The 25204-nt window shown below is 50.1% G+C and overlaps 5 protein-coding genes and 1 non-coding gene across 6 annotated transcripts; 2 read left to right on the top strand and 4 right to left on the bottom strand.

Moving 5' to 3' along the window:
- Window positions 1-143: 143 nt before the first annotated feature.
- On the bottom strand, window positions 144-3066 carry PV06_07108 (uncharacterized protein). Its single transcript, XM_016408295.1, has one exon. It carries the CDS (start codon window positions 2611-2613, stop codon window positions 394-396), a length of 2220 nt encoding a protein of 739 aa, XP_016261775.1. The 5' UTR covers window positions 2614-3066; the 3' UTR covers window positions 144-393.
- A 2561-nt stretch (window positions 3067-5627) lies between these two features.
- On the top strand, window positions 5628-7580 carry PV06_07107 (uncharacterized protein). The gene has a single exon (XM_016408294.1). The coding sequence runs from the start codon at window positions 6000-6002 to the stop codon at window positions 6648-6650; it is 651 nt and encodes a 216-aa protein (XP_016261774.1). The 5' UTR covers window positions 5628-5999; the 3' UTR covers window positions 6651-7580.
- A 142-nt stretch (window positions 7581-7722) lies between these two features.
- PV06_07106 lies at window positions 7723-7828 on the bottom strand. Its single transcript has one exon. It is a non-coding gene; the product is annotated as a tRNA-Leu (tRNA).
- A 1195-nt stretch (window positions 7829-9023) lies between these two features.
- Window positions 9024-9714, bottom strand: PV06_07105 (uncharacterized protein; the record flags this gene model as incomplete). The annotated part of the gene is made up of 2 exons (XM_016408293.1): window positions 9024-9538; window positions 9615-9714. The coding sequence occupies 2 exons, from the start codon at window positions 9712-9714 to the stop codon at window positions 9024-9026; spliced, it is 615 nt and encodes a 204-aa protein (XP_016261773.1).
- Window positions 9715-12392: 2678 nt separating this feature from the next.
- On the bottom strand, window positions 12393-14405 carry PV06_07104 (tubulin gamma chain). The gene has a single exon (XM_016408292.1). It carries the CDS (start codon window positions 14379-14381, stop codon window positions 13014-13016), a length of 1368 nt encoding a protein of 455 aa, XP_016261772.1. The 5' UTR covers window positions 14382-14405; the 3' UTR covers window positions 12393-13013.
- Window positions 14406-19289: 4884 nt separating this feature from the next.
- Window positions 19290-21262, top strand: PV06_07103 (uncharacterized protein). The gene is made up of 3 exons (XM_016408291.1): window positions 19290-19781; window positions 19844-20031; window positions 20103-21262. Exons 1-3 carry the CDS (start codon window positions 19646-19648, stop codon window positions 20871-20873), a joined length of 1095 nt encoding a protein of 364 aa, XP_016261771.1. The 5' UTR covers window positions 19290-19645; the 3' UTR covers window positions 20874-21262.
- Window positions 21263-25204: the final 3942 nt, after the last annotated feature.

The raw sequence follows: 25204 nt of genomic DNA, 5'->3' as shown, positions 1-25204 counted from the left end.
TCTACCGCTTATTAGCACTTGGTAACAAGTCATTTACTCCACACAAACAGAGCAAAACCTTTTACAACATTGTCTTATCAGAAGGAAGTGTGTAATATACCTGATTTAGTCCTATCTCAGTAGATTTCGCACGAGCACGAGGGTGGTGGTACCGTGTTACCAAGTTTGAACATCTTACTGTCATTGTATCGCGAAATCGTCAATCTGCCTCGATCTATCTGCCTGAATACCTCATCTCCATCTTCCTGGGGTCTTTGTGTTCTGCTAAATATCGTACAGGGTAGTCATGGTAAACATAAATCCAACCGTGGTATCATCTCAGCTACTAATACATTTGTTTCAATTCTTGAGTCAGCCGTTCACCATCCCAGGGGTCCTCCGGCCTACGTGCTACTACAAATCGACCGTGAGGTAGAGATCTCCGCTCTTCGACTTGCTTGGTGTAAGGCGGGCCTTGCTTGAAGGAGATCTTTGAGGAACGGTAAGCTTCGTCAGTCTATCTCCGGAGACCAGCAGCTCATTCAACGATGGACTCATCATCTGTGAAAGTGGCCGTCGCCTGTCGTTCGCGGAAGTGCCTCTGCCCCGGGCAACGCTCGGCCTGACGTTGTTTGGCGTCATGGCAGTCCGTCTTGACTCCGAATAAGACAAGGGTGGTACAGGCCATTCGATAGTATCGTCAGACATATAGCCATCAGACGAAGTTGTATCTGTCTGCATGAAGCTGGCGTCCTCTCGGACAAGCTGATCCCTCTGCGACGTAGGACCCCGGAATCTCATAGGCGGGCTTCGAAGCTGCGCAGGCCTTGCAGGGTTTTCGGCTTGCCTAGAAATGGCGGCAGACCGAGGAATGGAGGGGTATCTCAAGTCTCTTATTGGACTCTCCGGAGCAGAGTATGACTTGGTTATGCTCTCTATGGCAGCTGAGGGCGTTGGCGGGTTTGCTCTCAGCCCAATTTGTCTATTCATCTCTTCTGGAGTGGTGTCCTCATCAATTTCGGTGAAGTTGGAACTAATAGAGCTTTGCCTCTCAATTGGGACGATTACGGCTGGTGCAAGCCGCGAAGACATCATGTACGGTTCCTGAGATAGTCTGGTGGGAGGTGACTTCCACACGTTCCTGGTCGCGTAGGTCGAAGAAGGGGCCAATTTGCGCTCTGGGATCGAGACTGGGGTCGTCATTCTTTGCAGCTCCTCCCCCGAGTTCGCCTCTCTTGACGGCGGAGATCCAAAACTGCGTGGTGGTGATATCAAATTGACGTTCCCGTTGTCATAAGTCGGCGTAAGTGGGATACGCACTGCTTGAGTGGGAGTTCTGCTTCGGTCCTCTGGCACGACTGGTAGCTTTAGTGGCGGCGGAACAGTCCTCTGCCTTTTAACCAGCGGTGGCTTTTCAAGGATAAATGGCTGGTTGTCAACCATGATCGATTCAGACCGCTCAACTCTGGCTTCGGCCTCTTCGTCAAGCAGTGTGGCATCGCTTGAAGGCCTTTGAGAGTACGTCCGACGTTCTTTCATGGCTTCAAGGTTGAGAGGGGCAGGCCAAAGAGCGCGTTTTGGTGCTGTCGGCAAAAGTCGAGATATACTCTGCTGCGAAGTCGCGCTCATTGGAGATTCCAGTCCAGGAAGTTTCGGAGACACTGCGACACCTATGTCTTCAGGCCGGATGCTTCTTCGCCAAAAACTTCGCCGCTTTTCCTCCAATGGCTGCTGTGGGGCATAGAACCGGGCACTTGTCATTGGCACGGTCAAGCTTGAGCTTACATGGCTGAAAGTGGGAGTGGTTTGTGTTGGTGGGCTCTGATAACCTGACGGGGGAGTCGCCTCGACCAGACGGGATCGTCGCTGGCTACGCCGTCTGACACGACGCCTTCGACGCATCCAGCACACAAGCATGAGGAAAGCAAACACAATCAAGGCGATGGCAACGCCCCCAACCGCAATGCCGACGATCTGCCCCGTGCTGAGCACAGGTTTAGATGCCACTCTGTCCGGCGTGTTACTGTTTAAAGGGGTGATCTGGGGAGTGGGGGATGTGGTGGGGGAGGTCTCGAACGAGGAAGGAGAATTGACACTAGAAGAGAGTGTTGAAGAAGCCGGGGAGTTTGTCGTCGCAGGGGGGGAAGCCATGACAATCATGCTGACCTGTTCTGTAGAGGTCGGAGCACTTATAGAAGGCGGAAGAGTCTCCATTGTGGAAGATGACGTTGAGAAAGCTGCCGTTGTCGAAGTTCCACGGAGGGTTGCTGTTATTGTACGGGCTGTCTTTGGCTGTGCTCCCGAGATACCAGCGCATACGTTGTATACCCCGATCTCAAGCTGATCTTGTCCTGTGCAGAACGACACCACGCACTGTAGGCCTGCTTCTCCGATCGTGAGGCTCGATGTGTTGTCTTCGGTGCAAAGAAACGTAAGGTTTGAAGTGGCAGAACAGGTACTTCCTGGGTAGTTGGATCCCACGAAGGATTGTATGCAGGCAACGGCACACTGAGGAACGAGCGAGAGGAGGGATGAAGGTAAACAGGTAGATGTCGACTCTGCCCGAGAACGTAACAAGACGCCATCGGGGACGACTGCGGCCGGAATGAGGGCTGTCCAGGGCGGATAATGCATGTCGGAGGTTTGGTCTTTGTCATCGTTGACGGGTTATCTCGAGGTTGGTTCAACCGTTTGCGGCATGTGGTCTGCAGATGGTGTTTTCATGTTCTGTACGCGAAAGAAAAGCTCACCAGAAGCGAACAGAGATCTCACAGATCAAAATGTTCAGGGCAGCCGGAAACAGATATACGCTTCAAGGGGGGGTCTAGGAACATGGCTGTCGACTGACTTTACCTGGCCCCTCGACGAGGGATGAGATGACATTTTTTTTGTGGCAGAGCAGAGCATCTGCGGCAAGCGATGACGATAGAGGCTTGGAATTAGGACCACAGTATAGCATCTCAGGCGCGCGCGAAACATCGACCTCCGCTTCAATCGTAGGTTGTGTATCCTGAAACTTGCAGCGCAGCATCATGAGGGCGCTAAGGGATGGAAACCCTCAGGCCGTATAGAACCCTGGCACCACACGTGATCCGCCCCGTTCCGCCAATGACAGGTTGATAGCAACTTGTCCGCGAACGGGCGCTTGGGACGAGATTGCTGATATACTGTTGGTAGATGTCATGTTGCTAAGGGGACAGGTCTCGAATCGCATAGCAGGTTGAGAGAGACTCCTATTGACGCGAGGTGTTTTCTGCAAGTTCATCACAGACAGCTTCGTTTCGCTTGATACACGGTCGTGATCTCCTGATAGTGAGATTAGCCCGTGTCATGCAAGGCGTCCCTTAGACCATTGTAGGAAGCTATCAGTACAATTTCCATTCCCCCAGCACAGTTTGTTTCCAACCCCCGAACTCATGGCCTAGATGACGTCCGCCCTCATCTACCTTCGCGATCGGGAGTGTCGCCGGGGTGGTCAAGTTCTCGCACACGTACAATAGTAATTCAAATCTAGCGGTTTCGGAAGGCCGAATTCCGAGCTTGTCTGTTCGTTTCACCTACACCAAGAGAGGTCCTTTTATGAATAGATCGCAATCGCAAACCACTGTCAGGAGATTAAGATCTGGTAGGGCCAAGGCGAGACACGGGGAAGACGGATCAGGGAGAATTCCAAAAGCTCTAGGAAAATAGTAGTGTCTCATTATGCTGCTATCAAGCTGTTTACACATCCAAGCCCACGCGCACCAGTCCGGGTCCTTGTGCGCCGAGTGTCGAACGGAGCTGTATTATCCGTCCAGCAGGAATGAGTCATGGATAAACATATTCCACCTTCCGTTCACATAGCTGCGTGTTCTATTCTCATCTGACCCTGTGGTTGTCGAGTACTCGATCGATCTGGGCGATTCGAGGGGGATGTTTTGATAGCACATTGCAAACGGCTGGTGTACAATATTCGGGGAATCAAAGGCGGGGTGGGATATCAAGCATGGAACACGAGGTGATGTCGCTCCTCGCAAGGTCATAGTTGGTCGTCGGTCGGATGAGGAGTTTACGGTCTCTCGACTTCCGCTTAATACTTGAGAATGATGTACCTGTTGTGGGTGTTAGCTATTGCTGGTCGCAGTAGAATTTCCGGGTATGATGAACTTACAGCGCATGGATGATACCCGGAATGTAACCCAGGATGGTCAACAGGATGTTGATGAAGAAATCAGCATTGCATCCTCTCTCCAGAAAGACACCTAGAGGTGGGAGGATGATGGCAAGGATGATCTTGCAGATGTCGCTAGATGGGATCGGTCAGCTCCTTGCGCGTTCGCACACCGGAAGCAGGCGGACAGAGAGATACTTACGATGCGGTGAAAGGCATGTTGACGGTGTTGAGTGTCTATGTGATGAAAAGAGTAGACGAAGATGAAAGTCGACTGGTGACGGAGTTTGATCTGGATGGGATTGAGTGATTGGGATGAAGAGGAGAGATTGCGCACAGAGACGGATCTGAGCAGGCGGAGGACCTTACATACTCTACTCGTAAAATGAGTTGAGCGAGTTATTATGCTGTGGCTGGGCAGTTCCCGGGCTGGATTATTGATTGACCTGGCTTGCTAGTGGCCCAGTCACCCAGGCTATCAATAGGCGCCTACGGAAGCATATCTTGGCTCCTTCTGGGTATCGTCAGGACGGGCTTACAAGGACGAACTAGGCGTGATTACAGGCGCTGGTCAGGGGCTTCACTAGTTTGCTCTTGCATCCTGCCATGACACAATGCGGATTAATGGCTGCTGTTTCCCTGGCACAATGACGTGCTTATACCTGGTTTTCTCCATTTCTTCTCGCTGCCTCTCCGTCATCGCTGGTGCCATGATCTCCATCTGCCCTTGTCGTGCGCCACACTTCTGCCACACATGAACGAATCAATCTTAGACTTCGGTTTCAAGCCTTTGTGCGTCGTCAGCGCAAGGAATGGCAGAGGGAGGATCACTGTGGCTGGTGCTGTTCATCGCCCTTGATGATTCGTCACGTTCAAGCCACAGTCCGATGCATCCGGCTTGGGGGAACTTTCGAGGGGAACTTTCGATGTGGCGCAGTCATCAATCGTGAGAATATCCGTACGACGATGAACTTTTACGAGTACGACGTCCACGAGGGTGTCTTGTTATTGAAGATCTCAGGAGGAGTGTATCCTTGTTGCGTGATCAGAGAACCTTGTTATCATCTCTCAGCAAACATGATTGCTTTGGCAGAGTCACACTTCGGTCCGACCGATTTATCCGACTTATACGACCTGCGCGTCCGAGGAGAACCTTGATCGGAGACCGCACACTCCTTGACTTGTTGCGCGACCAATATCTTCAATATCATAGTCTTTTCTGCCTTTAGCACCAGGGTGGAGGTTGTTTTCCAACCGGATCCCAAAGATCCAGCCAAAGTCATATCACGTGACCTACCAGGTTGTCCCTCCGACGTTCGTGGCTCGTCCCATTTGACTGCGTGGTAGGTAAAGAATCTAGAACCGGAACGGAGGCTCGGGCTCGATGAATGTGGTACGTTGTATCTAACAACTCACTGATTGGTTTGGATGAGACCACATAAGCAAAATACATTTCCTCTCAGCAAATCGAAGACACTTTGTCACCTTTTCCTCTCACCATCTTCAGCGCGGACTTTTCTTAGCATCCTTTTGCTAATCGATAATCCGGGATTGGAGAATAATAATGCGTCAAGCAGCCGGAAGACAAACTAAGCCGGCAACGGCTCTTTGTCGTTCGATCGTTCTTTTCAATCCCGATCGTGAGGACCATTTTGAACTCGTATTCAGCGTCAAGAGGGTTTGTAAGGTAACTTCGCCGCTGTTCTCGTCTCCTCCGAACAAATGTATACATCTTCAGCCGAATGCACGATGCCAATCGCTTTCGCCATCTAAGGGAAAACCAATCTTCCAACAGCGTCAAAAGCGTCGAATAATATTTTTTGATTCTACAAAGTCTCGTTAAAGCCCATCTGCACCATCACCACTAGCCATGACATCAGCTTCGACGAGCTCGAGACCGCAATTCATCCGGTCCATTTCCTCCAGTTCCACCAAAGACAAACCTCGGCTTTACGTCGCCCTCTACCCACGTGGGGGGTCGTCGACGCTGTCGACCTTCCGCAACAACTTCGACTGCGACTCCTACCACTGGTCCATCATTGTCGGACCCCAGACGGCCGACAGAAAAGACCCGGGCGTACGCTACCACGTCGCCCACGACGCCCACGCAGACCAAGGCGCCAGGAAGTTCTTTTACGAAGAACAAGACATCCCCTCGAACCCGGGGGCCCAAAGCGGCCTGATCCGCGTCACCGTCGCCAAGGTCACGGACGAACGTCGCCTTCAGAGCTTGCTCCGGGACCTCGCGCTTCGGGAGGATGACTCAGCCTTCAACTGCCTCACGTGGGTCCGCGAGGCATTTGTCAAGCTTCTCGACGATGGCAAGTCGGTCAAGAGTTACCTCAAGTCCGAGGACTGGAGTGCCGTCGAGACCTGCGCGAGGAAGTACTGCAAGCGCAAACGAGACGCAGGTCGGTTCCAGGAGAATGCCGACGGCAACGGCGGCGGCGTCCTCAACAGGTTCAATCCTCAAATGATTAGTACGTTCAACTTTTGGGAGAATCGAGAAACGACTCCATGAGTTGTATATCAATCGAGTCATGGTCGAGTTCGAAAAAACACCAAAGCGGCACCAAAGTTGGGCCCTCTCTACAATCCTGCGAGGCAGGAAACGAGACTGAGACCTAAGGCGGGGAAGCTACTTGATATTCCAAATACAGGGTACTGCCACCACTCCAAACGGTACGCGTCCATCCGGAGAAAGAGCATAAACGCGCGCCTTGGATCAGCTAGAACCCTGTCCAGGTTCGGTAATCCGTAGTGCCCGGGTCCAAAAGTCTCAGTCGTTACGGAGTATACTCATTACCTTCGCCAGCCTCGCCCTTCCAAGCTTCACAATGCGGAATCATATCCAGAAGATTTTCGCTGTTCGACCAGTTGACCCCGGTCCTTGGCTTCATTCCTACAACCTTTTGCAAAACTTGCGGACGTGCTAAACAAGACACTAAGGGTTGAAAACAAGGGTTGAAAAAAAAGAAAGGAACAGCCAGGCACGTCCCCACCTCGATCCTACTGGCACGAGACCAACGACCCTCTGGACATTAAAGAGTCAGGACGTCTTTTTCGGGGGCTTTTGAAAAAGCTTGCGCGATATTCTTTCGTGTCTGGAAGGCGACCGAGGGATTCACACCGCCTTGCATGGTTTGACTGAAGAGTTGCTGTCCCTCCATTCTCATCTACTTTCTACCGAGTACCTACCTATCTACCTACTTCCTCAAGGACGCCTCCGTACGGAAGTATGTTTTACGGAGTACTCTGTTCTGTTACTCCAAGATACGGAATACACGGGAGAGTACTTGACCTGAGTCTGACCTTGGAATGGGCCCCTCGACCTTGGGGAAAAGGCTTGCTGCCTATTATCATCGACTGTGCGCCTTACAACAGACTACTCCTACCCGTACTTGGGTAATAGTTACTCCGTAAAATAAAAACACTCAGTAGCCAACTCTACACGATGTAAAATAAATTTATACAGTATGTGCATGTTCGAGTTCTCTTTTTGAAATACTTTTAGCTTGTTCTTTCGTCGTGACAACTCCTCGTAGAGGCGAAGAAGCATTCTTCCAGAGGAAAAAAAAGTGGAAAAAAAGATTTGAAGAGAGTGGGATTCGAACCCACGCGGGAAAATCCCATCAGGATGCGTATGTTAAGACTTAGAAGGCCTTAACCTGACGCCATAACCAACTCGGCCATCTCTCCAGACGTATTTTCTGAGGAAAACTTGGGGCATCAAATCTATAAATGTCAAATCTAGGGGCTCCCTCGACAGATGGATCGGTAACGGGTGAACATCCGAAGTGCTCCGAGATAAACGAGAAGTGTTTTTGTAATAATAATGCCATAGAAAGATGCAACCTCTGATGACTCGCCGAAGTGCAATGACATTGAGCCACCTTGATCTCATCAAAATGACAGCTACACAAAACATTATTCTTCCTCACTTTCTATCTGGCTGCCGTTTACGATTTCATGGCCGAAACCTTTCCATCAGTTTCCCACATCTTTTGAAAGAAAAATTTCTCCTCTGCCGTGCACACTCTCACAGACTTGAAGTCTATCACGAACCAAAAAAAAAGGTGCCTCTTTCACCACTTTTTACGAGGCTAGCAAGTAAAACCTATGGATCCAGAGGTCTGCTCTATGATAAGGAATTGTTCCCGCATATCTTGTGACCTTCGTGTGATTTGCGGTTGCCGGTTCATGGCAGCCAGGCCGAAACGATTGATTGAAACGATTGATTACAACGACATGAGCTCGTAGACTCCAATGGGTATGAGATCGTTTGGCCAAAAGAAGCGCGGCTAGTAACTGAGCGACAGCATATGAGGGTACAGCGCAAGAACGTAAGAGCCAGAGGAGTGCGAGTCTCGAGCAGGTCGTCTTAAAAAATGCGGCCCGGTCTCCGTGAAGCATGCCGAAAGCTCGGGGACAAAGGAGTTCATCTAGAATATGACTTATGCATTGATCAATATCTTGTCTCTCGGACCAAGACTAGCCATATGTATGTGCAATATCCGAATATCCTTGGTCAATATGGACAACATCAATGCTTTGCCTTCTCAGCTGTAATTGGCAAGAATCTAGACCAGACCCGAAGCGTCAAAAGAGCAGTGTCTGGAAATCCACTTGCACTTGATCCCTTGTTTCCCCCGCTTGAAATCCATGATCCTGCCAGCTGATGGGCCCGAAAATGAACAAACTTCCGCGGGCCAACACCCATTACAGCCAGCCCTTCCCTTGTTCCATATAGGGCCCTGATTACCGCCCTGTTGAGCATACCGTTGACGCCGATGCAGTATTGAAACAAAAAGGCAAAGACCAAAGAAAAAGATCCCGAGATTGACCTGTCATCAAGTCCCGTCTAGGGATGAGTGGATTCCTGTCTGTTCGTGTCTTATAACCCACGAAGCATGACGGTACGCTCTCCCTCCAGCTTCGCGGCATTCCTGTCCTTGTCCGCACGTCGAGCGTCTTCGAGACCTTCGCAGTTGTGTGATTCCAGCATGCGGTGTTTCCCACAGAAGCGCTTTTGGCAAAAACCACAGTCTCCGACGATAGGCTGAGCAGGTGCTTTGCATCCGTCTTTGGAGCACCGAGGTCTGTTCGACTTCTTCTTGGTCGGAGTGGCAGTCCCGGACGTGGTGGGAGTCGAGGTACCGGACGCCGATGGCTTTTGTGTGACCATCTCGGTTGTTGCTGGTGCCGATTGTGTGGGGGTAGTGCTTCGAGAGGGAGAGGAGAGTTGGAGTGTAGAGGACTCGTCCAGCTTGAGGTCTGCAACCGTGGTGGATGGTTCGAGAGGTTTGCCGTCGAGCATGAGTTGGCTGTCTGTAGGCAAGTTTGTAGAGGCCGAGAGGAATTCGAGGACGTTGGAGATGGTGTGAACGGGTCGGACATTCAGTTTTATGGCTGCGACGAAACATGTTAGTCATCTGAGGCAATATCTTGCTGATTCTTGCTGATTCTTCATGGGGGGCGAACGTACTCTTGCCACCGTTGATGGTGACCTGAATCGCCATGCTGTCGGCAGGAAGGTCCTTGCTGGAGAGGTTGGAGGTAGAGGAGTTGGAACGAGAGCGAGACATGGTTGTGTTAGGATCGGATGAGGTTGATGAGTCGGTGGGAGAATTGTAGATAAGAAGCTGGTCAAAGAGGTGCTCGTGACTGATGACCGGATCGGAGAAGGAGATAGGAGTGCGGAGTAAGAGAAGAGAAGGAGCGCGCGACAAGTAGTTGTAATGTAGTAGGTGAGAGGGATACAATTGTTTTCTTGAGACGTCGGGAATGTGAATGAATTGTTTGTATGGCAGTTCGAGTCAAGATATGAAAGAGGAGAGACTTGGAGACGATGGTCAGAAAGCGCAGGAGAGTGTCATGCGTTGTACTATCGGGGGAGGTCCTATCGAGGGAGATTGTGACAGGGTGGCTGAGGGCGAATGGATGAGGCGGACAAGGGAAGAAGGGTCATGCAGTAGCATTCGCACTCGTTCCGTACCCAGGGGACAGATGACCGATGACGGGGGATCCAGCTTGCCCGTGTAAGTGGATTTGTGACCCTGCAGATTATTGAGAGTCTCGAGACTGGGCTATTATGAGGACTCCATATTCAGCAGCAGTCTCGGTAAAGGGTTTGTTGGGTTGGCGGCGAATGGGAGAGACTCCACCAAATGGAACACCGTCGTCGATACAAGAAGGCGTAAGAAGGCGTGTGCCTGCGGAACTCCGTACATAGTACGTGCGGATGGTAGTATGAGCAATATAACTCTACTGTACTCCGTAGAATACGGAGTAATGGTCAGTGACCTCTCTTCGTCTCTTTCATAACTCCATACAGGAGCTGAATTAATGATTGTTTTGGCATGCTCCGTGACCTCCGGAACACACGGGCCTGTTTGCCCAGTTTTGAGACCCCGAACAAGTCAATAAGCGACCACTACAAAGGCCAAGAAAGGGCTTGCCGTCCTCGTATGATGTGGTCTCCTTCTTGTTGCATACCAAAATTGACGAGAAGACGGGATGTGATAATTCTTCGATTATCGCAGACCTGCATTCTGTTGTTTGTTTGTCAGTCACCTATGCCACCTGTGCCACCTGCTCTTCCGGTCCGGTTCAGCATCCGGCGATGCAACAACGGCCGTCTGTAACTCAACCATCATCGTCGTCATCATCATCACCACTCCTCCTGGAGTCTGGTCTGAAATCTACGAGTAGCAAACCATGCCCAACGACATCCTTCGTTGATGCCTTACCAGCTATTGTCTTGCTGTCCAGGCCACAATTATTGGCGCCTTGATACGGTTCCGCCGTTAGTTGTTTTGATGGTGCGACGGACACGGAGGTAGAGGCATTACATTTGCCAAACAGTGGTCCAGACCGCTGGGACCGTCGTTTGGCTTTCGCCTTGTCCGTGCTCAACAATGCGGCCTACTAGTGCTTGGGCATGGCCAGCGAAGCCAGCCTTTGCCAACAAACCCAACATCTCCGTCACACGGCTGGCTAAGTGGACCTTGATCTGCCGCCGTCCACCCTTGGGCATCGATCATCAATCTTTTCACCGCGAGATTTCTCCGCAAGTGTAGAGCAATAGTACTCGTGCTGATACAAAAGCATGTCTCTCGACTGATTTATGGGGCAAGTCGGCGCCTCACTGTATCTTTAGTACGCCGTAGCAGCTCCGTCATATCCGCCCTCCTTTGATTGGTTCATCTGGAACCCAGTCGCATTCCTTATCAAGTATAGTGCACGCTAGGAACCCCCTGCCGCTTTTAAAATTCTCCGGAGGGCATGGTGGTGGCTCTGCTGTCCGGTACATATATACAAAAACCCAAAACCCCCCTGGCCATCAGCTCCAGCCACCTCGTACGAGTACTCGTATCGTCGACAAACCTGCCTCAGTCCCGATTGTCGACTCTTCAAAGACCAAAGAAGCGCCTCGAAGAAGAGGGTGACTTCGTGGGAAGAGACGTAGTACTCCGAACCAGTGAGCGTCAAAGTTGAGCGAATTGCAAGCGAGCAGCCATGTCAGAGTGAGGAAGTTTAGCTGCATCTAGTTGATGCATGCAGCCGTAACAGGTATTCTCACTCTCCCCTTTCAGCTTTTCATCGCTCACAGCATCTCTTGGCTGTGCAACATCACCAGCCACCCCCGTCTCGAGATGCGTTCACTTACTTGTCCCTTGTCTTTGTACTGGACAACCCAACCCCACGCTTCCTTTTCAGACCCAAGCTTTAAGGTATAAGCGAAACACACAACTTCTCAGTACAACAAGTGGATTGGATACTACATGGTGTCGGTTGGAAGGAAAGTCGGACGCCGTGGCGGTTGGTGATCGATGATAGACATTGATTGCATATAATTTCTAGATCGGCATTTGAACAAGCACGAGAAGAAGGCAGAATAGCAAGAAGTGCAGGAACTGGCAAACATACAGCAGTGTGCTGTTGGCATTTTGAGACAAGACGAGATGATTGACCTAGAAGAAGACTCTGTATAGACCTTGAAGAAGTTTTTAGAAGTAGAAGTTGAAAATCAGTTCGAGAGTTGACTCGGTAGAACGTAGGCTGAAGGAAATTCTCTCCTTTCAAGCCAGCCTTACGGACACTATTCTTGGGAAAAAAATATGAAGGCATCTTTGTTACTCCGTACAGACCCGGGAATGACCAGAAACCCTGCAGATACACGCATTGCTGATAATAATGTGAAGTATCTTTACCAGGCTTGCATCGAAAGAACAAACAAGATGACGCCAGCATGCAGGGCAGGCCATGAGGGACCTCATCCTCTCAGGCTGACGATATGTTTTGCATCGACTCTGGCAACCTGGACTGTCTTACACGCTACCCGGTACCCAGGAGGTTATGTTCACAGAACTTCGAGATCCCTGTTCGAGTGGTTTCTCGCATAGCCATACTTGTCCTCGATGGGGGACGGGTGCAAATGCACTCTTCATGTGCACCTGCTAGCTTCCAATATCCTTCTTGGGCCACTGTCCTTCGAGTCTTCCTTTTTGTTGGTTGGATGCACCGTGGCGGCGCTCAAACAAGTGTCGTGGTGTCGTGGTTATCCTCTCCAGCGTTACCCGCCCGTCGTCGAATGAATACGAAATTCGCGGTGTTTTAGCCGCCATATACCTCGAGTCAGCCTTTGTTTCCTGAACCGAGGCTTGCGGCCCACTCAGGTCAAAGCGTGTAGTGTCAGGAAAGAGAGGAAGCAGCACTGCTGTCCCCAGTTACACATCCAGTCCATGAATATCGTAATCGTCGTATGAGCATTGCGTAAATCATATGAGTTGGGTGTCGATTCCGCTGTTTGAGGAGATTTGTGATCTGGTATTGAGATGCTACGTAGCCGTATCGCTACGCACTCATTGGTAATTCCAGCTCCTCACGATCCATCAGCCCTCTTCTCGCCAGCATCGGGGTCCAGATAATCGTCTTTCTCCGCAGCTTCGTACTCCCCTATTAAGCCCATGACCACTTCTTTGGCCTCGTCGAACTCCCCCAGCCCTTCGGCAAACGGCGCTTCCTTTTTATACTGCTCGAGATAGGCGTTGCGCTTCCTCATCTTGTCGTACTGTACGACGATGCGTCGGAACAGTGTCGAGACGCTGGTGTGATTTGCGAGCATAAGCCCCGAAACACGATGGGTGTTTTGCAAATACGGTGATTTCTTGGTCAGAGCGACTTGAATCGAGGCCGGACCCCAGGGGATGAAGTTTGCCATGCGTCGCTCGCGAATCCGCAACAGAGACTTGTGCACGTCCGTGGGGTCTGCTTCACCCTGAATGATGTTGAGAATGGACATGTAGCAGGACGACTTGGACGGGTTGATGGACACCATTCGATTTTTGGGCTGGAGCAGACGACGCATGACGTCGAGGACGGTAGTTTTTCGCACAGTTGCCGCAGCTTCCGCATTGTCGCCAGTAAAAGGGGTGTATGCGGTCATGAGGAAGTGACAACGCGGCGTGGGGATGAGCGAGGCAATGATGCCCACGAGGTCGTTGTGCATGTAGCCGGGATATCTCAGCGTGGTGGTTGAGGCCGACATGACGGTCGAGACTAGTTGGTTCGTCTGCTGAAACGAGGGTTCTGGCACGTGTAGTCTTTCGGATGCTATCCTTGACAACGCGCCATTGTCCAGCACCACCACTGAGTCGGCATTCTGGGTCAGGCGGCGCATCGTGAGTAGACTATTGTAAGGGTTGACAACGACATCGCCAATGGCCGTGTCTGGGAAGACCGAGTACGTCTGAATGATCTTCTTGGGGAATCGATCGTTCATGCGTTCCAGCAGATATGAACCCAAGCCCGAACCAGTGCCACCAGCAATGGAATGAAGCAGCATGAAACCCTCGAGCGAGTCGCTCCCATCGGCCTCTCGGTCAATCATGTCAAATATCTCTTCTTGTACTCTCTCGCCCGCCGCGTAGCCCGCCGCCCAGTTGTTGCCTGCGCCCATGCCATGTTCGCCCACGAAGAAATTCTCCGGGTTGTAAATGTTCTTGTAAGGCCCTTGCTGGATGCTGTTGATGACGCGGGGTTCCAGGTCTATGAGGATCGCACGAGGGATATATCGAGTGTCGTCGCTCTGGTAGAAGAAGACGTCCTTGCGGTCACCGCCCTCGGTCGCAAACTCTTCGAGGTTCCCATCGCGGCTGATACCGTGTTCTTGACATAGTTGCTGCCAAAACCTCGACCCTATCGCATTTCCACACTGACCGGCCTGGATGGTGATTATCTCTCGAGGCATGTTTGCACACAGTGATGATAAAACGGTAGACACCCAAAAAACAACAGTACTTTACTGTACTGCGTAACACGGCGCGTTGATTGACCCTTCAACGCGTCTCGGTGGGGGGAAGTTGGGGGTTTTGGGGCTGTTGTGCAATGAAAATCCCAAAACGGACAGAAATCACCTGCATTAGGAATCTGGGTCACGCAGGCCTTTGGGGGCCAATGGGGGTTAGTGATTGCTGGTGTAACCTGAACAGCTACACGAGGCATGGGATGTGAGAGCTTGTGAGATATAAAACACCTGTGACAGACGTAGAATGTCTGTAGCGAGTCACACACTACATCACACCGTATTTGCCGGGGTATCGAGGCTAAAGCGAATATGGCGAGGACCCAAGATGTTGGTCACCCTCCATACACTCAAGAAGAAAAGGGTTAGTTACGAGGACGAGTTATTCAGCGAGTCAATCGTCGATATGTCAGGTCGCATTACCATCACTGGCGACGATTTTACATTCCTCTCTTCCGAGATTCCTCGCCCCTGATGACAACCACCTAGGAATGAAGATGACGTGTCAGAAATGGTGAGGAAAATTTGAAAGAACTTCTCAGGTCATGGAAGCCTTCGTAAGTGTGATTTCTTGAGGACTCATGCCTGCTGGGCTTCGGGTCTAGGGCGTCTCCATGCCTTTCAATCACTTCCAAGTCGTATTTTCAACATTCGCAGACCGCCTGGCAGCACACTCTCCCGCCATGGATTCTCAACATGGAGTGCCCGCCTCCTTCCAGCGCAGTTGCATCATCCCGATCGCCTTGCTCTTATTCATTAAGATAGCCCTGAACTGCTGACAGGGGTCATTAGTACTCCAGCTGAGCAGAGAGGGTACTTCGTGCATCCAGCCATGCGTGAAATCACGATCGCCGGGAAGCTGCTGCGTATCTCCGACCCTTTGGAGACTGATCACCCCTTTCACGGACAAGTTCGTTTGGAAGCACATCTGGCCACGGGAAGTTGACACAGTCCGACCGGTGGCATGCAGAAAATACCGATCAATCTTTGTTGGGACTGTGAATATCAAGCAAGTTGCCTAAATGAAGCACAAATCACTGGAGTCAACAGGTATCGCCATAGGGACATACATACCTAGTTGATCAAACATTCACCACCACTGAGTGAAGGTCTGGTGAGTGAAGCTCTAGCGAGTGAAGCTCTGGCTGTAGCCTTGGCATATATGACTCTATCTTGTTCCTCTACCACGAAAAGAAGAAGATCCTCATTCTCCTTCTAACCGCAGACAGCTTTGACTCACCATACAGTCTCATTGCAGCCGCTTCCATGGCTCTCGAAGAGGACGGGAAATATGGCCTGGCTGATCCAGCCAGCCTTGAGAAAATTGATAAGCTGTTCGCTTGTGGTGTCGGTGATATTATCAATTTGCCTCAGATCGTCGTGGTCGGAGATCAATCGTCTGGGAAGAGCAGTGTCTTGGAAGGATTGATCAGAAAACCACTACCTCGAGACAGCGGCCTCTGTACTAGGTTCGCAACGCAGATCATCTTCAAACGATCCCTCAAGGACATGATCTCGGTGTCGATCATCCCTGGCGTGGATGCCACTGAAGAGCACAAGACAAGTCTTCAAACTTGGTCTCGACGAGAGCTGGATGTGCTTGATCCCGAGGCGTTTAAGTTGATCATGGATGAGGTAAGCGGTTTCTAAGATGGACGATTGTAGATCTGACCGGACTGGCAGGTTCACGAGGCGATGGGTGTCTCACCTCGACAAGACGACTCTCCAAGCAAAGGCTCGACCTTCTCCCGTGATGTACTGCGACTCGAAATCTGTGGGCCGACCCAGGAGCACCTGAGTGTCATTGATGTTCCGGGGATCTTCAAAAATACCACTCCGGGAGTCACTACAAAGAACGACATTGCGCTCGTCCGTGGCATGGTCCAAGGCTACATGGAAAACCCTCGATCGGTAATGCTAACCGTCATTCCATCCAATGTCGACGTAGCAACTCAGGAGATTCTCGAGATGGCGGTCGACGTTGACCCTGATGGGAAACGCACTCTGGGTGTGCTCACCAAACCTGATTTGGTCGACCACGGCGCTGAGTCAAGAGTTATTGATCTGCTGGAAGGCCGAGCCCACCCTTTGAAGCTCGGCTGGCACGTCGTGCGCAATCCGGGTCAAATACAGTTGGCTGACGAGTCGCTTGACCGTGGCAGTATCGAACAAGGGTTCTTCTCATTCTCTCCATACTGGAAAGACGTCGATCTGGACAAGAAGGGCATAAACGCCTTGCGAGTGCGGATTCAGGCCATTCTCAACGACCTTGTGCGGCAGGAGTTTCCCAAGGTAAGTAGAATTGTCTTCTTTGGAATGATCTCTCTGACCATATTCTTAGGTCAAGCAAGAGATGTTGCGGAAGCTTACTTCTGCCAAAGACAAGCTCGGCCAGTTGGGAGTGGAGAGGGAAACCAGAGAAAAACAATTACTCTATCTGATAGATCTGTCTTCGCGATTCCAGCGCAAAGTGTCCTTGTCCGTCGACGCCAAGTACGGCAGTGATGAACTCTTCGACAACATGGATCTCCGGTTAGCTACTCTAATCAGCACTCGGAATGAGCAATTCTCCCATGACATGAGCTACGGTGGCCATGAATATCAATTCTGGATATCGGAGGCCACTGGCAAGATGGCGGACCTCGAGGAAGGAGATGATACTGGAGATTCGGAAGTTTCCACCCCAAGCAACTCGGCATCCTCCAGCAGCTCGGCATCCTCCAGCAACTCGAATTCTTACAGTGGGATGACATTCAGCATTCGAAAACTAATAGAGTGTGAAGATATCGAAGAGTTTCTTCGTCCCCAGGATGAACTCGACGGCGCAAGTACGACGGGGATCACCCAATGGCTCGAGGAAGTTTACCGAAGCTCACGGGGTTTCGAATTGGGGACCTTCGACTCTGCGATTCTGTCGACAGCGATGAAGGTCCAATCGAGAAAATGGACACCCATCGCCCTCGGTTACATCAGTGATGTTGTGACAATGGTCCACCGTTTCATTGACCGGGTTCTCGATGTTATCTGCCCCGACAAATCGCTCAAGTCTGAAATGCTCTCGGTCTTATGGGATAGTCTTGTCGAACGCTACACGGAAGCCATTGAGCATGTCCAATTTCTCCTGAGGGTTGAGCTGGAAGGCACTCCAATGACAATGAATCACTATTTCAACGACAATCTTCAGAACCGGTAACCCATTTTGATCGTTTGGTGGAATTCTGCTGACCAGTTTCTAGCCGTCGGAAGAGAATGCAAGCTCGGATGTCTGACTTCGCAATTCACACCAACAAGTATGGCAAGGTGGTTCGGCTTGGGGACACGAAAAATACCCATCTGATGAGTAATGCCGAACATGTCGTCGAAGACATTCATGATATTCTGTACTCGTACTACAAGGTAGCGAGGAAACGCTTTGTCGATAGTGTCTGCATGCAGGCCGCTGACCATTTCCTCGTCAACGGGCCCACGACGCCTTTAGCTCTCTTCTCTCCCACCTTCGTGAGCAGTTTGAGTGCCGAGCAGCTAGAGAGCATTGCGGGTGAAGATCAAGGAACTCGGAGAATGAGGTTTCACCTGAAGAAGGATATCGCTAGTTTGGAAGAGGCACGGAAGATTCTGAAATAAAGCCGCTGGTGAAGAACGAATATGGTTTCTTTTCACCCCATGGCTACAACGCCATGTCATTGACAGGCTGGTTTTCTTTTTGGTGCCGACAGGAGAACAGCATCTGAAGCATGCTTGGTTTCACGAGTGAACCTGTTTCCTTTCAAGTAGGACTAAACTTCATAGCTTTGACGGAGCGAGGCATTTGCTGGAGATTTGGCATGCTTTCCTCGATAAGGTAGCCGTGCAATGTTCCATCGTGACTTTAGCAAGAAGTGACCATGTAGAGCGGTGTCTACACGAGTCATCTTTTGCACGAGAGATTACAAGTTCCAAGGTCATTCGAACAGGAGAGTGAAGTACCTTGATGTCTTGGTCTATTGAAATCATGCTTGGCCCAAGTATATTATTGTACGCGTAGAAGGCAGTGAACTTGTTTTGTTAACCACACCAGGCGTTGCAGCACTTGAATTCCTCCCGGTAACCCACAGCCGTGCCACTGTACATCTTCGGATCAACACTTGCGACTGCGTGAAGCCGCGGGCGATGCTGAGCAGCCATGGTTTCACCTGAAGTTTTGCGGAGCACATTTCGACGCCGATACGACTTCGGCATGAAATTGTGGCGTTTCTCAAAAGCTGGAAGAATAAAGCGTTATACGACAGCCTCTTTTCCAAACGACCACGTGGGTGAAGAGCGTTACTGCTGCAATCTTCTCTGGCTTAGGGTACATGTTGTCGTCAAGCATGGCGTTGCTAATCACCAAAGAGGAAGCATCAAATCAAGGACAAGCATTTGAACTTTCTCGACCTCGATCGACTAAGCGAACATGTTTATCAGGCGGCCACTGAGCGAAGGAATCCACCTGGACAGGCATTTGGGAGATGAAGCACAGGCCCCAAGCCTTTAGGGATTGCGCCACGATTGCAGAAGGCTTCGGATGCTTGTATAGCCGAAACGCCTCCCCGGGCCTCTGCGCCTTCTAGCCTTCTATGGGCATCAGTTCTTTCTTTTTGGTGTGCGGCCAGAGTGGCTTTTCTTTTCTATTCGGCACGTTTCATGTCCGACAAATGGTCGAAAACGGTCACGCTCAACGAGTGATAGATGGACACCTCCTTCGGCTCCTGATGAGGCCCCCTAACAGATGTCGCAACGTCGCTTCTGCCTATAGTCCATGACCATTCTCGTTACTCCCGTACTCCCCTAGTACGCTGTTGCTTCCCGCCTTTCCGATCAAATCTCACTCACCGGTATTTGACACTGGTTACGGCCGCCTGAAGTGCGCTGCCTTGAATTAAATGCTCGGACTTAAATATTTCTCATCTATTTGTTTGTATATATCATATTGAGTTTGTGTGCGTACGCGTGTGTTGTGTGCCTTTCCATCTAGATGGACGTGATGGAGATTTCGTCCATTTGATCTTGCTGAATATGGCTTTTGTGACAAACGTACCTTGACACAAAGTGCTCGGTCTCGCTCGGATTTGATGGCAGCACACTCTTTTTGACTAGGACGCGCGGCCAAACGACCAACTTCTTTAATCATACATCCCACAGAAACTGGAAGGAAATCAGTTTGCCCCTCCTCGAAGGTGTTCTTGCGCACCATGACACAAGGAAGAAGCCTCAGAACTGAGGCAGACACGCCGTTGTTGAGAAAGGACATTGGTCCTGGAGACGAAACGAGAACGGGCTACGGCTCCAATGGCCATAGGGAAGAAACCAAGCATCAATTCCCACAAGGTATGTGCTTGCTGAGCTGGGTTTCAATCCCATAATTTCCTGTACCCTGACAGAAAATGCAGCAAGTTGGACATGGGCAAAGCCTTACAAAACCTCGCAGAGGCTGCCTCAAACCATCGCCCATCGCGGCTACAAGGCGAAGTACCCCGAGAATACCATGAGATCTTTCCGGGGCGCCGTCGAGGTCGGGACACACGCGATTGAAACGGACATTCACCTGACAAAGGACGGAGTTGTGGTTCTGTCACATGTATGAAGACCACCACTAATCGGCCTGCTCATCCGACGAGACCTGACTGACCTTTTGTTTTTTTTGTAAAGGATCCTGACCTGAAGCGATGCTTTGGACAAAAGGAGAAGATTATAGATTGCGACTGGGATTATCTCTCCAATCTTCGTACCATACAAGAGCCACATGAGCCGATGCCGCGACTTGTCGATTTGCTCGAGTACGTCGCCCAACCTGGTCTGGAGCACGTCTGGCTCCTCTTCGACATCAAGATCGACAACGATGGGGACGATGTAATGCGATTGATCGCGCATACGCTGGCGTCCGTCAATCCCGGCGGACGACCGTGGGAGGAGCGAGTGCTGATGGGTATTTGGGTTCCGAAATATCTCTCACTCTGTACCAAATATGTGCCCGACTTCCCGGTCGCACACATCGGCTTTTCAACGGCGATGGCTCGGGAGTATCTCAAAGTGCCCAACGTGGGCTTCAACATGCTCCTCTACTCACTTTTGGGTCCGGTCGGCTCTCGCTTCATGCGCGACGTGCGCAAACAGAAGAGGCAACTGTTTGTCTGGACCGTCAACGAATCCAACCTGATGACTTGGTGTATCCAGCGCAACGTCGACGGCGTCGTCACGGATAATCCGGAATTGTTCAAGCAGATATGCGACGACTGGGATGAGGAGACAAAAAAGAAGGCAAGGCCGACGATCATGCAATGGCTAAGAACAATCTGGGTCTGGATATTGATCACCCTCTTTTCGGGTGCTTTCAGACGAAAATTCCCGGAAACGGTAGAGACTTATATCCAAGAGCACGATTTGAGGGCCAAGGCGACATTGACAATTGACCAGTTATAGGTCTATATGTCTTTATGTCTATGACGATAAAAAGGCCTGAATCTCAGCTAGCTCGAGCAAACAATGATGATGAACATGAGAGGACGTTGTGAAGACCTTTTACCTTCAAAGCAGAATATCCGGATAGAAAAAACGAAAAAGATCAGTGAGAAAAAAGAAAGCCAGGATCAACACCGGGGTTTTTGATAGCGTGGGAGGAGGAAGAAATGGTTTTCTTGTGCCCGCCATGCACAAAAGGCACCTTCTTGGGTAACGTAGGCGGCTTGCCCGTTGCCTCTTCTATCAGTTATGGGTAGATACGCGGGGAGGACCACTCTAGAGTAGTCGATATTGTCCTGATAGATTCCCCAAAGAGTTAACTACAAGAAATGAAAACAAATTCCGACCATTCCCAACTTGAAATGCTCAAGTCACCATTACCATTACTGTTGTCTATGCGAGTACATGTAGCTTTTTATAGTTCTGTCTTAAAGAAGCGACTCTTCGTGAGGAACTTCACTGCTCACTGCTTCACTGCTTCACTGTGTGAATTGGGACTAGTGATCGTCGACAGCACTGCCTACGATCACGTACTTTCTCGCGCAGCGCTTTTTCTGCACCAAGTTTCTAATCTTTTGTGTTTGTTATAATCCATCAACGAGGCCCTAATACGTTGTTATGAGATTCTGATAAAGTGTACTTATACGTGCGAAGCGTAAGTTACCCTACTGCCAGTAAAATGCTTTTAAGGGGCTCTCGGGCCGGCCATCGGCGCCGTTTCCGTGAGAAGTTAGTCTCAGAAAACGGACATATCATATATGAGGCGAGGAGATTTTTGTTCAACAATTGCCTTACAATTGGGTCTCGAACAACTCCCGATGGTGTAGTGAGTTATTACCAAAAACTCCTGACTCATAAACAACATCGACTAACCTCTGCAGGTTGGCTATCACGTTCGACTGTAATTGTGCAAAATTTGTCATCAAATTTCAATATATCGAAAGGTCACCGGCTCGATTCCGGTTCGGGAGAATTTTTTTCTTGTTTTTTGGTCTAGATTCAATTTTCTTAGTTACTGAGTCTTAAGAAATTAACTTATAAATACTCCGTACAAAAATTACTTTTCAAAAGAATTTGTGATAATGAGAAGTAGAAATCATTTAGAACAAGTGAACACAATACTAAAGCTTGAAGTGAAATACTCCAGAAAAGTGAATACCATTCAAAAAAGTGAATATCAACCCAGGAAGTGAATGTGATTTAGAAGAATGAATGTTTGTCAATATGCTCCCATCTCAAACGAGATAATTTGTTTGTAACGACTAAGATGTCTTCAAATGTCTGCATGGTCTGAATGCAGAAGACACCTATAGTCATCTAAGTACACTTCTAAACCCCTTGTTCTGAATGGCTTCGTGTAGCAATGTCCAGCAAATTAAGAGGACATTCCATTTCGATAGGCTGTTCACTACAGATTATGCGATCTCTCCGATGATTTCGTCGCCAAGTGCAATGCATGATGGCGTGTAGCAGTCAAGGTAAGCGTTTCCGTCCGAGCTGGACTTCTTCTGGTCGTGTTCAGCGGATATGATAGAACTTCGCGGGCCATTTTGAACTCGTGCAGCTTCCGGTGTCACTGTCCACCCTCCTCCAAAAGCCTGTCCATTCCGAGTGCACTTGTCTTCAAAACAAGCTATCAGTAGAGACGTGTAGACCTACAGTATTCTGCATCTCGGATCACGCCCAACAGGCGCTGCCACAATTTTGAGAGTGGTAGAACAAAGGCGATCGAGGTCGAAATGAAAGATTTAGCGATACCGAAATCGGGCTTTGGCCTGTGGGCTTTTAAGATTCAGATGAGTCTCTGGGACTCGGTACCGTCTTTGAAACTGAAGTAAGCTGAATGATATCTTAAAATTGCATGGCAGCATCAACGTTGTTGCTAACCAGGAACTGTCGGCTCTAGGAAACTTGCAGGGAAAGTACGGAGGCATGCATAGCAAGTCAGGCGAATCTTGGCGCGAATGCTCGCTATAGCTGCGCCCGAAGAAGACTTGCAGTTTTCTCCAGGCCATCCTAATCAGCGACTTTATCAACCTACAACAGTAGAATTTCATCCCAACACTTCCTAAATCGTCATCGCAGACATTACCCATCCGACCAGAGTATTTGCTATCGTACAGACCGCTGGTTCCTCCTAGTTCTCACAGACTGTTGCCATTCTTACTCTGAGCTCAATTCATTCGCAATGGACGGGTACGGCGACTCTTTAATATGTACAGACACAGCTCAACTGACGGTTTATATGTAGACTCACAGCAGCAGAGCAGAGAGAATTGAACTCTCGGATGGAGAGGAAGCAGATGAAGGAATTCATGACTGTAATCTACTCCCCGACTTTTTGTCCTTTGGGATTTGCATGGAAGCCAGAGGCTGACTCTTGTATGCGTATCACAGATGTACTCCAAATTGGTGCAAAGATGCTTCGACCACTGCGTCAATGATTTCACCACCAAATCTCTCATCTCCCGGGAAGAGTCCTGCGTCATGAAATGCGTCGACAAATACATGAGAAGCAACGAGCGAATAGGCGAGCGGTTCCAAGAGCAGAATGCGGCAATGATGCAGGCTGGAAACTTGGGAGGCAGATGAGAATCTCACTGCTTGCAACTCGGTTGAAGCGGACGTAATTGTACAATACGAAGACCAAAAAAGAGCTCCTGATCCCTGGGCTGATTTGGCCGGACTTGGATGGGATAAGGTCAGGGCTGTGGCGTTTTTTCTACTCGGTCGATACCTCTCCAGCGTTTATGGAATGCATACTCCCTACTCCGTAGTAGGTTGGGCATGATTGACTACCTACCTGGCTTCTGTGTAGGTGGTCCTCAGTACAAATACATCAGCCACGTTGAGTTCGAAGCCACTGCATTCGCGGAAACAATTGATCGAAGAGCTCGACTTTGTAGACATGGGTTGGCAAGCAATTTGGCAGGAAGACCATTCGCCTACCTTCAGGCAATGTATGTACCAGTCAGTCGGTGCTCTGTACTCGGGCCGATGAGGCTGTTGCAGGGGCAGGTGAGCAAGGTAGCTTGGCGTAAAAACGAAGTGCTTGCAAAACATGAGCGCTGCAGTTCTCGTCCTCCATCTTTGCTTTCTCATGCTCATAGCCTACCACGAGCATCGTTCAATTCAACCTTGTGATCTTCTCTTCTCATGAATGAAAGTGCCACTAATGTTCACTACTTGCTCGTATGCAAAGTCAATGGTCTCCATCACTGCCCCCAGTGACTGCACTTTGCAGACAATGGTCAATTGCTCAAAGCGTCATTGTCTTTGGTGGATCACCACCCAATCCGATGGGTGGCTCTTTGTTCACTTTGTGCTAGTGGTGAGCCCACATGCGCAGATAGTGAATAACAGCTTGACTGCCATGTCACTGTCCAATACAGTTTAGTCAATTGATCTATTCATTGACTGCTTAGGGAAGTTAACGTACTCATCACTGACCTAGTGACTGCTTGCCTGCTATGTCTATAAATATGGGTTGATAGACAGGTCTTTCTGTTGACTTTCCAGGATATTTTTATTCCTTTGGCTTTGCTGGCGTCGATCGTTGGCATCGCTCCAGTTTTGTATATCTATATTTGACACCCTCTTGCCTCTTTGTCCAGAGACCCTCTACTTGCAATTTCGAAGCTCAGATACGGCAGCAAGGATGGCCGAAGCCGCTGTTACTGAAGTCCCATGCTTCTGGCACTTGATCGAGCCAGGCAGACCGGGATGTAACTACGAGGGTGACCTCTAAGCACTCGGAAGCCGCATACACAATGTCCACGGAGTCAACGACCAACATGGCTGCGAATACTGCGGCTTTCCCACGACGTAGAGCTGGTTGTCCGGAACCACGTCTGCCCATCGGCAGACTACAAGCTCTTTCCCCCGGCAAGAACGCCAAAGGGTTACATGGCGCTGGCCCGGCACCACCGGGTACTGTACTAATGGGGACATCGATGGGCATACACAATCCCAAGGTCCCAATTCTGGCATTAAAGCTCGGCCCCAAACAAAAAGAAAAGCCAAAAGACAGGAGACGAGGAGGGGCGACATAGTGGCAGAAGACAAAGGCGAAGAGGAAGCCCAAATCCTAGGAGACAGCTTGGAGGTAGGGGGAAAACAGCAAGATTCTGAATACCGCTATCCCGACTGTCAGGAAGTCATTACACCTTCGACGATGAGTAATATCCTGTAACATCTGGTTCCAAGGATCATCGAAGCGTTCTCGACCCGAATCCTCTAGAATGGCGAAGGAAAGTGTCCAGCTTGTCCGGCAGCCAGAAGGTTGCTATGCT

Source organism: Exophiala oligosperma (genome assembly GCF_000835515.1).
Source record: "Exophiala oligosperma strain CBS 72588 unplaced genomic scaffold supercont1.6, whole genome shotgun sequence".
NCBI lineage: Eukaryota > Fungi > Ascomycota > Eurotiomycetes > Chaetothyriales > Herpotrichiellaceae > Exophiala > Exophiala oligosperma.
The sequence above is the reverse complement of the archived record's forward strand: the minus strand, read 5'-3'. Positions and strand labels throughout refer to the sequence as shown.